Raw genomic sequence first — 11,812 nt, 5'->3', positions numbered from 1 at the left:
TGTGAGAGATGTGGGGGAGGGGTGTGTGTCAAAATTAAAACGCATTATTTACTTCAGCCTGAATTCAGTAAATAATGCGCTTTAAAGAGTAACTAAACCCTAAACCAACTTTTTTTAGTTAATGAACTGTAAGAATGGGGCTTTATTAGTGCTGTTCATTGATTTTAGTAAGTTTTTTGACATTTGGATGTAAAGTGTTTCAATACTGCAATATATGGTGTAAAAACGTCTGAGTGCTGCCCTCTTCAGGTTGAACGGTGGCTACTGCAGTTGAATTTTCCTATTGGATGGTGGGTCCAAAAAATGACTCGTGACGTAAGCAGGTTCAAGCTCACCACGCCCTTGTTACGATCTCACCACACACTTAGTTCGTCCCCTCCTCCTTAGTTCATCATCTCCTTGGGATCTGCCCACTTTTCTTGCATTTTTCAAATATTGCCAGTGGGTGGAGTCAGGCTCTGACCAGGGGTTTAGTTACGCTTTAATTTTGACACACACCCCTCCCCCACATCTGTCACGGAGTTCCACAGAGCAGCAACAGCCAGGACGACAGACAGAGCTAACATGTAAGCACTGCAAACTCTTTTAACCTTTTTAAAGCATCTTTAAACTTTAAAAACATGTTGTTTGTCGTTACTCTTCATTGTAATACTGTAGCGGAGTTTCACCTGAAGTCTTCAGGTGTGTGTGAGGGAGAATGTGTGATTCAGTTATTCAGTACTTATTCAGTTTAAGTTCATTTTTAATGTAGATCTTATTCGGTTTAAGTTATGGTTAATTTTTTGCAGTTTTGGAGTTCATATCACAGTTTTTATTAAGTGAAATTAACTTTTTTAAAAACAATAACTTAAATAAACTCATTTCATTTAGTGACTTACACTGTTAGGTTTTACAGTGATAGTTTTTGCCGGCTTATATTGTTATCAGCTTAAATGAGTTGAGTTCAGGTTATTTCTGTAGAGTTTGACACACTCACATTCTTACATTCTGATATCAGTCTATGCTGTGCAAAAGTTATAGGAATGAAATGCAAACATTCAGATGGATTCATTTATCTTCTCAGGTTGTTGTTTCTGTGTTTATGTTAAGATGAATTCTGTTCTCTAAGCACCATAGGATTTGAAGCATTAAAAGTCCACGCATCATCATTTCTTTGTGGTTTCAGACTGATGATGACATACGTAAAAATACAAAGTGACTTGAGATTAAAGTAAAAACTCAGCTATTTTCTCATTATACAGCAGTGTGGATTGTGGACTGAGCTGTTACTAATCTGTCAAATACATAATCCACAATAAAAAAGTAATGTAAGCAATGTAAAAAGATCTAAATAATATTTTTCAGAAAATCTTTAGTAAGGTTTTTGTCTTGTTTGTTCTTCAGTTTATGGTTTCAGGGTTTATGTGTTGGATTAAAGTTTAATCTTCAGTGGCTACAAAAAAACTGAGCCAAAAGCAACTGATGTTAACGAAACTTTATTAATGTTGAGTTTTCATTATACACAGCTCATTAACAGTAAAGTGATAAATCAATAAAATAAAATAAAGAAATCACATAACAAAAAGCAATAAATGATTATACAGGTGATTTATTTATTCTTTCATTTAAAGTAGAAAACTTAAGTAATTTTAACTTGAAAATATTCATTTTGAAATCAAACCTCAGAAACCCTGCAATAAAGTGATTAATCATCTTAAAATAAAGAAATCACATAACAAAAAGCAATAAATTATTATACAGGTGATTTATTTATTCTTTCATTTAAAGTAGAAAACTTTAGTAATTTTAACTTAAAAAATATTCCTTTTGAAATCAAACCTCAGAAACCCTGCAATAAAGTGATAAATCATCTTAAAATAAAGAAATCACATAACAAAAAGCAATAAATGATTATACGGGTGATTTATTTATTCTTTCATTTAAAGTAGAAAACTTTAGTAATTTTAACTTGAAAATATTCATTTTGAAATCAAACCTCAGAAACCCTGCAACTGAATGTAGAAAGATTGATTAATCAAATTAAGAAATTTATTGGATATCATATTCTTTGGTGCTTACTCTTATTTCAGTGTAAGTGACTCCTTTGTGTTGTCCTCTGGTTTCATATGTTAACACTGCACCATCATTAGTCGTGACCTTCATTGTCCCGGTGTAAGGAACATCAAAACTACACCTGCCTATGGTGACAAGGACATCCACTTTCTTCTGCGGTGGAATAACTATTTTAAACGATTTTGTTTCGGTTCTTTCCTCCGTCTCTTCTTTACTGTAAGTGTTTTCTGTTCCTACTGTAAAACTGAATCCGGTGGTAACTTCTGCAGTCCCGAGAATCCCGGCCGTCACCTCCATAGAGAATGTTGCAGAAACGCTTGTTGTATTAGACCATGAGCATGTTTTGGTTATTTTCTTCGAGCTTTCAATGGTTTGCTCTTGACTGGTGGAGGTTTCATTCTTATAGGAACTAGATGTAATTTCTTCCACTACTACCTGCGGTGTCATCTCAGAAAGAGTGGGATACTTGACATTGGTAAGAAGTATTGATTGTACTTTATTGAGAAACACAAAACCCATGTTGTCGATGTCTGATCCACAGTTTCCCTGAATTCCCAGACAAAATCCAGAGCCGACATTCATAGGATATTCTGTCTTCAATCCCCAGCTTGTCATTTTTGCAAAGAATTCTCCTCCACGGTTGGTTTTGAATTTGATGGCTCCGAGACGCGTTCCCATTCCGTTTCCCCACAGAGACAATGATGTGATGAGCTCACCGGGCTGAAACGTATACTCATGATAAGATCCGTCCGGATTACCAAAGGTTTTGTCGCTTCCGTCTGTAAGCCAGGCCCTGACCGCCTTCACCCTTGAGTCTACAACCCAAACCCAGATCTTCTCTAAACTGGCACCATTACTCTCACCAGTGAAGGAAAATGGATTACCTCCATTACCACCGATTAAACCCACAGTTGTTGCCATTTTCGAAACGAGATCTGAAAATTGAATCACAAATCAACACCAGAAATGACTTAACAATCAAACAGTGACTAAACATTAGAAATTTTATTTTAAAATAAAATTGCTTTACGATTTCACAAAATAACCACTTTTGGTTCTATAAAAAAACACAAACTTCAATTTCAACACATTTCTTTTTTTTTTTTTTTTAAATGTTGTTTAAATTATAAATTGTCCTTTGATGGCATTGCTGTGAACCTTTATTTGTTAAGATTGTATTGATAAAAAACTAAGTTGTTGGCTCTGTTGTCTCTTCCCAAAGATAAAAAATGGAAAAGAGAAAGCCCAAAAGTGACCAAAAATCTATTTGCTGAGATATATAAAACACCTTGTTTTGATTGCTTTATTTTAATTGATTGAGAAATGTTTCACAGGTGTTAATTAATTTCAGTAATCCACACCTGACCTGTCAAATGTCTTAAAATAACCACCAGAGCAATGTCTGTTGTAATTGTATTATAAGAGGAATAATCGACTCCGGTCCTTTGAATTATTGATAATAATGCACATCCGCAGTGTAACTCCGCTTGTGTAGTGCCACATTATTACTTTGGGTGTTAGGGTTAGGCCCCTTTTTGTCAAGGCATTTTTTTTGTAATTAAATGCTCTTTTGTGAAGGCCTGCTCTGATCTAACTTTTAATAAAATGAATCAAAAATAATTTAGCCGTGAATAGAATTAGTCATTTGATGACCTTTTGACCTACAAATATAAAAAATGATGCATACATGTTCACTCACTTCTTCTTGTTTGGGGGATTCACAGGCTTGGAGGGGTCTGGTCTTTGCTATTTGACTAAAAACTATTCATATTTTGAATGACTATTATAGCAGTTTTTATTTTTAACGTAGAGAGCTTTAATTTTAACATCACTGGTACATACTGTTCCCTTTCGAGGGAACTTCAATGCTGCGTCAGAGCTGACGCTATGGGGAACGCCTACAGTATGTATGTATATCAAATTTGACCAATGGTTGGGCGTGACGTCATAGACGGAAGCCAGAGAGCATAAATACGGCAGAAAGGAACGTCCACTTTATCTTTTTTGCCTCAGCGGCTATCTATGTGTGTGTGTGTGTGTATCAAGAGTGTTTGAATAGCTTTAACGGTGTGTCTGAATAGTTTAACTGTGTGGCTGATAATGAAGGAAACCAAGAAATCAGAAAGTTTAGGAGCTGAGCACGCTCACGCCGCTCTTGAGGGAGTGGTGTGATGCGTGTTCATTATGATAACTTACCTTTCAAAATGCGCTGCAGCTACTTCCCCTCAGTGAGAGGGACGCAATCTCGTGTAATCTTCCCCTGAAGGGGTTAATATATTCGAGTACATGGTAGTGAGGACGCACTGCTATCCTCCCATCTTTTATCCTTCTCATGACACTGCTAGTTTCAATATATATATGAACCAGCAGATAAGAAAGAAACTATATCATCCAGCAAATTAGATGAGAGATTTCTTACAAAATGAGTGCAATCTTAACACCAGAGGCTTCATTTCATTCCTGAGCACTTCAGCTAGCTTTTAAACATAATAGGCTGAGATATTTAGAGAATGTTTTTATGTTGCCATGAGTGGCTTTATCCCTAAAGCCTCCAACATTGTCAAATATATGTATAAAGCCCTATCAGGGTATGCCCTCCTGGGCAGTGTGGGTTTTATCCGCCATTTACGGGTTCCCACACCTCCAATGCCCTCATGTATTAACTGTGAACACTCTGCCTCTCGTAGTACAGAGCACAGTAAATCAGGTTCCCTTGGTAAAAAATTATAACAGCATGGAAAAACATTCCAAACATATCTCGATGGGTGTTATGCACCAAAAATTAAGCTTCATCCCTAATTTTAGAGCAGGAATTGGAATTCCTTTTATTCAAAGGCTACACAAAACCATCACAAAATTATGGTCCATGATGTTGACGGTCAATTGCACACCAAGTGGTGGTTTTAAAATCAAGGTTTTTCCCCGAGGGGCAACCCCTTTTTGCATGTTCAGGGTTACGCACACATGTCTTTATTCTCTAGAATATGGAAAGATTTCGGGTTTCTGTCTTGAGGCCTGGGGTTAGGTGCAGTCTGTTGTCGGATGACATTAATGACAGATGAATCTCTATTAAGTTGAGGGTCGGCTATGGAAAGCCAAAAGAGCAAAAATGTCCAATCAGCTAAACGCCAGGAAAAGTGTGCTTCTCAAGTATAGAGGACCTCTTTTCTGGGTGTAGTATGGATTTCAACGACTGCAGGCACGGTTGTCTCCTGCTCGTATAGAATCCATCCTTTAACCATGGGTGTTCCCTAAGGGGCAACCCGTTTTGCATAATCAAGGTCACACACGAATGCTTTGTGCCCTAGTATTATGGCAGAAACCACGGTTCCTTTCTCAAAAAGGCCAGTGTTGGCTTTTTCACATATTCAGGGTTACACACATATGTCTTTGTGCCCTAAGAATATGGAAAAAATGTTGGGTATTTGTTTACAGGCTCGAAGTTAGGTGCAATCTGTCGCCGCATAACGTTAATGACAGACGCATCTCTTTCTAGCTGGGATCAGTTATGGAAAGCCAAAAGAGACAAAAATGTCCCATAAACTAAAAGCCAGGAAAAGTATGCTTCTCCAGTACAGAGGGCCTCTTTTCTGGGTCTAGTATGGATTTCAATGACTGCAAGCACGGATGTTTCATGCTCGTATAGAATTCATCCTTTAACCATGGGGTTTCCTGAGGGGCAACCCGTTTCTCATGATCAAGGGCACATGCAGATGCTTTGTGCCTTAGTATTATGAAAGAAACCTTCCTTTCCCATGAGGGCCAATATTGGGGGCTCAGGGTCGTCACATCAGGCTTAAGATGAATGCATCCCTCTAAGGCCTAAAAGTGGCTATGGAAGGCCATAAGGTAAAAATCTAGTTCTAAGTCCACATGGAGCAGACGTTCTGCTGATGCAGGCGTTGAGCTCAGGAAATGAAGATTCCACCCACACATGGGGGAGCAAATCTGGCTCAGGTTTTGGCCAAGCGAAAGCTGACCTGTTTGCAATTCACGAGAATTCACATTGTACTCTTTGGTTTTCTCTCTCACACCCAGTCCCACTCGGACTGGTTGCCATGACACAGGTAGAGCCTGACGGCCTCCGATGTGATTTTCCCCGATTGCTCTGCTCCTGGGAGTTCTGCAGAAGGTCCGGCAGCACAGGCAGAGCTGTTGCTTGTAGCCTCATGTTGGCCGACCGTAAAATGGTTTTCGGACCTGGTCTCCCTCCTAGACGGCTTCCCATTTCAGGGGCCGATCTGTAGGGATCGATAGTCTCAGGCGAGGGGCACTATGTTTTACCCCTGCCTAGAGTTTTTGGGTCTGGCCTCTGAAGAGGACAGACTCATAGAAATGGGTCTCTCAACTGAGGTTGTGCAGACTATTTTACTTCCAGAGCTCCCTCCACCAGGAAATCATACGCATTTAAAAAAAAATTTATTACATGGTGCCACGAGTACTTAGATGAGCCAGTTAACTGCCCCATGGTACAGTTCTGGAGATTTTATAGGAGCAGTGCGCAGCATGGCTGCCTCCTTTGACCATTAAGGCTTATGTGGCAGTTATATCTGTCTTTCATACCTTAGTGGTTGGTCCCTCATTAAGTAGAGACCATCTTTTCATGCGTTTCCTGTGTGGCACTCGGAGACTAAGGCCTGCGAGTCATTCTAGGATCCCTGCATGGGATCTGTCTGTGGTCCTGGAGGACTTATCAGGGGCACCATTTGAGCCATTGGATATCATCTCAGAAAGTTTCTTACTCTGAAAACTATACTTCTCCTAGCTATTACCTCCCTAAAGAGGGTAGGAGATTTAATGTCTCTCTCAGTTTCACTCACCTGCCTTCAAGTTCGCTCCAGGCATGGTGAAGGGTTTCTACACCCTAGGCCAGGTTACGTGCATAAGGTTCGGACATGTATGTATGCTTGGGTTTGGCCTGGAATGGGGTCCTGGCCACCAAGCAGCCTTTAAGTAGATGGATAGCTGAGGCTATCCCATGTGCTTATGAAGCCTCTTGACGGCCCTTTTCTTTAACCGTCAGAGCGCATTCAACTCGAGGTATGGCAGCATATAGGGCCCTGTGGGCAGAGGCCTCGATCCAGGATATCTGTGATGCGGCAAGCAGGTCCTCACCGCTCACTTTTCTACACTTTTGAGTTGGATCTTAACTGGGGATCGTGTGCTTTGGTCTCAGTTGTACTTTCTACACACAGACAGGCACTTGTAGTCTGGCAGATTGGGTATAATGTTCTCCATAGCGTCTGCTCTGACGCAGCATTGAAGTTCCCTCGAAAGGGAATGTCTCAGGTTACGTATGTAACCCTTGTTCCCTGAGAAGGGAACGAGACGCTGCGTCTTCCTGGCCATACTTCCGGCGTGCCTGTATACCCGCTTCGGCTTATGCCAGATAAAGTGGGCATTCCTTTCTGCCGTATTTATGCTCTCTGGCTTCCGTCTATGATGTAACACCCAACCATTAGTTAAATTAAATACCCAGGTGAAAAAGAAGTACACTTTCATAGTGTACTTAAAGTGCTTTATTTTCGCACACTAATTTTGTCCTTAATATACTAAAAATTCTTCTTTAGTACTCCTTACGATAATCCTAAGATCATCTAAGTGTACTTCACTGTGCTATTTCGAGACACCATAAATATGAACTAAAATGTGCTAAAAATGTATTTTAAAAATTTATTTAGGTACCACCTGTAGTAAACTTGAACCCAATTTTCATACAAAGATGTGTTCAAGTTTAAGTGTTAACTAAATAAATTTTTTAATACAGAGATAGTATGTTAAAAGTGCATTTTAGTTCATATTCATGGTGTCTCAGAATAGCACTAATAAGTACACTTAGATAATCTTAAGAACATCTTAAAGATGAATTTTTAGTATATTAAAGGTATAGCGGAAGATTTTCGTTTTCCGGGTGGATCACCACTGTTATTGGTCATCCCGATGTCATCACGAACCACACAGACACGGGAAACATGCCGACAGAAACCTGTAAACAGAGAGATGAGAAGAATTGAGCTCCTGCACGATCTCTCTCTGTCTCGTGAACGCGTTTAACAGGCGTTCCGTCTCGGGAGCATTTTTTAAAAAATATCGAGGGGCGGTTCTTTTAAATAATTCGGGAAAATCTTCCGCTATACCTTTAAGTACAAAATTAGTGTGCGAAAATGGAGCACTTTAAGTATATTATTGAAGTGTACTACTTTTCACCTGGGTATACATACTCAGATGCCATCACGCCGTAGGCATTCCCCATAGCGTCAGCTCTGACACAGCGTCTCGTTCCCTTCTCAGGGAACAAGGGTTACATACATACGTAACCTGAGACGTTTATAATTCTCTGATTTATCTTCATAATTGCTGTTTTTTTATTTTTTTATTCAGAACAGAATTAGAATAGAATTATATTTTAAATATGACAAAAAAGCCTTTAAACCTAATATTATATTAAAGGGATAGTTCACTTTAAAATGAAAATTCTCTCATTGTTTACTCATCCTCATGTTCTTCGAAACCTGTATGAATTTCTTTTTTTTCTGATGAACACAAAAGAAGATATTTTGAGAAATGATGGTAAACACACAGCAGATAGTGACCATAGACTTCCATAGTAGAAATAAAAAATATGATGGAATTTAATGGGTACCGTTAACTGTGTGCTATTTTGATAACATCAAGATCAAAATATCTTCATCATTTATCACAATACTTCCAAAATATTTTTTCCTACTATGGAAGTCTATGGTCACTATCTGCAACTTCTTCTCTGTTCATCAGAAAAAAGAAATTCATACAGGTTTAGAACAACATGAGGATAAGTAAATGAAGGAACATTAAGAAAAATATTAGACTTAAAATGGTCTTTTCTATTCTGTTTTGCCTTTTTATTTGTTTCCATTGTGTGCATGCGTGTTGGTGAGGAATGTGCCCTTTTTATACTCTGAGCACCTGTCCCTCCAAAGGTCTCTGCATGGCCTTGGGGTGTGTCGTCAATTATTAAATATACACTACCAGTAAAAAGTTTGAAACACTTGACTGAACTGTTTCCCAATATGAAGGTGTATGTTTAAATGTTTGAAATTACTTGCTTAGGCAAAACTACACTTCTGGCACTTCCGGGGGCTCTCTTTGCTGGTCACCAGAGGCTTTACTCCACCTCACCTCACGTCTCCCTTGCCCACAATTTCTTGCACTACACTGATTGTTGCCAAATATTACCGGGACTATTTAAACTATGCTCACACCCACTGCGAAATATTGTTGGTTCTGGCTACACCCCAAGCTGTTTCTATTTTTCCTGTTTCTGTGTACTGACCCTTTGCTTGGATTATTACTCTGTTTTTGGATTACCTTTGATCAGGGGCACCATACACCATTTTTAAGGGGGCACAGTGTGCACACCTCATACTGTAATCATAATTATTCATATTATTATGTCTATTAATAGAAAACGTTTTATAGGCAATATTCTCATGGACTACACAGACAAAAATTTTAAAAGTGTTTAGGAGTTCATTTAATTGATATTTTTCACATTAATGAAAAACTAAGCAAAAAATACTGACAACTCATTTAAAAGTTACATTGATGTCACATGATGTGCTCATCAGTCACGTCTGTGATAGGCTGTAATGATCAACACGTCAAAAGCAGGAAATAAAAAGAAACCTTTGATGCAAAGTATAAATAGATCTTATTGTAAAGCTGTATTATTATATATACATTACAATTTAATTTTAAAACAACCTCTAGGTGTCAATCTCAATATAAACTTTAAGAAATGGACTTTGAACCGTCATCTATGTACACAAGTATAGGGTAAAATAAATATTGTGGTAGCTGCTGCATTTTAAAGTGTTGCAAGTGTTTGTGATGGCATTTTTATTTTAATCAGATAACAAACGTGTCGGCGACCTTACACAATGATGGCACCAGCACTGTTCTTTTGGGTCGGGGTTTGTATAATTCATTAATAATTCATTGCGTTCAGAATAAAGCATGTGATTAAAACACAGAAAATCTCAAAGTAAAGTCAAGAATTACTCATATTTTGCCTATAACACAAGATGAAAAGATGCTTCACTGATTTTAAAGTTGCATGCTAAATCCACTTGGCTCAATAATCCAAAGGAGCACGTCCCCCTTATTTTGAATGAGCATGCCTTTGCCTTTAATGTTGCTGTTGATTCGTGGTTTTATGACCTGTGCCTGTTTGTGAATTCCTCTTAATAAACTGCACTTAGATCAGCCCTTGTCTCAGCCTTTATTACAGTATGATTAAGACTGAATATTTAAAATGCAGCAGCCAATGGGAGTCAAAAATATTGTTTAAAATGCATCTCAGGGAGATGTACGATTTGCATGATTTGGCAAATTCTAGGCAAAGGGTGACGGATGACACTTCAGATGATTAAATATATAACAAAGGTTTGATTCATTTTTAATGCTTTTAGTCACAACATATTTCCTAATTGTCTTAAGACCTTTGACTGGTAATGCACTTTTTATGTTTTTGGAGATTGTCAGAATATTTTTGAAATACATATTAAAAACTAAACAAACCTTTAAAGCAATTAAATATATATATAGCCCTAATCCATTCACATGTGACTTTGGAAGAAAATCTTCAACTTTATTTTAATTAATCAAATTCACAAATATATTTAATTGAGCTTCACTGTTGTTTTAATATTTTAGCATACATAAATGTAAAATATATTTTGTCCAAAACAAATAGATTTTTAATATATGGGTTAAGTGCACTTACTTGAATTATTGTAGTCTGATAGTAAACTTGAAGAGCAGATGATCTGATGATTTCTGTTTATCCTAACAGCTGTTTATATAGAAAGCTCATGAGTCATTTTAAACATTGTGTAACCTTAAACTAAACTCCCACAACATCTTCAGTGCCAGAGGATCAGAAATTCTGTCGAAATCACTTACCCTGTGGCAAGAAAGTGTGGGAACCTTTTGGAATTTCATGATTTTAAGTCAAGTGTATTGCAAACATAATGTGTCTAAAAATAATGACACAAAAATTCTTATCTTTTATGTCTTTATTGAATACACTCATTCAACATTCAAAATGGCAGTGGAAAAATTAAGTGAACCCTTAGAATTAAAGGGATAGTTCACCCAAAATTCTGTTTCATTTACTCACCCTGATGTTGTTACGAACCTGAATAAATGTCTTTGTTGGTCTGATGAACACAAATGAAGATATTTTGAGAAATGTTTGTAATTAAAATGTTTGTGGACCCCATTCACTTCCATAGTAGAAAAAAATAATACTATGGAAGTAAATGATGACAGAATTTTCATTTTGGGGTGAACTATCCCTATAATAATTGTTTGTGTGTCGGTGGCAGCCTGACAAATTTAGGGGTTTCAACATGAAACAGAAAGTTGTTCTAGTTCAGGTTTAAATAACCAACCCGCCCCAAACATCACATAAGTGTCCTGGCCTGAACACATAAACATTGTCATTGAGCAAGACACCTAACCCCAACTGCTCCCGATGAGCTGGATGGTGCCTTGCATGGCAGACACCACCATCAGTGTATGAGTGAGTGGATGGGTGAAAATTAGACAAAATTTTTAAGTGCTTTGGATGGCCATAGGTCCGTGAAAAGTGCTATATATAATGCAGTCCATTTACCATTTAAGGGAAACGCAGATTTTAGCTAAAAAGGGAATACATATAATTAGCTGTAATTAACTATACAAATTTATTTACCTGATGTAGCAGAATTAATAATTA

The 11,812-nt window shown here is 37.8% G+C and overlaps 1 protein-coding gene across 1 annotated transcript; it reads right to left on the bottom strand.

Annotated features, from left to right (window-relative positions):
* Positions 1-1,459: 1,459 nt before the first annotated feature.
* Positions 1,460-10,960, bottom strand: LOC135769090 (aerolysin-like protein). The gene is made up of 2 exons (XM_065278443.1): positions 10,817-10,960; positions 1,460-2,987 (listed from the first exon to the last, which is right to left on the bottom strand). The coding sequence occupies exon 2, from the start codon at positions 2,971-2,973 to the stop codon at positions 2,029-2,031; it is 945 nt and encodes a 314-aa protein (XP_065134515.1). The 5' UTR covers positions 2,974-2,987; positions 10,817-10,960; the 3' UTR covers positions 1,460-2,028.
* Positions 10,961-11,812: the final 852 nt, after the last annotated feature.

Source organism: Paramisgurnus dabryanus, chromosome 3, assembly GCF_030506205.2.
Source record: "Paramisgurnus dabryanus chromosome 3, PD_genome_1.1, whole genome shotgun sequence".
Taxonomy (NCBI): domain Eukaryota; kingdom Metazoa; phylum Chordata; class Actinopteri; order Cypriniformes; family Cobitidae; genus Paramisgurnus; species Paramisgurnus dabryanus.
Note: the sequence above shows the minus strand (reverse complement) of the source record. Positions and strands in the feature narration are given on the sequence as shown.

Coding starts and splice junctions, on each gene's coding strand:
- LOC135769090 (XM_065278443.1), bottom strand. CDS start 2,973: ATGGCAACAACTGTGGGTTTAATCGGTGGTAATGGAGGTAATCCATTT.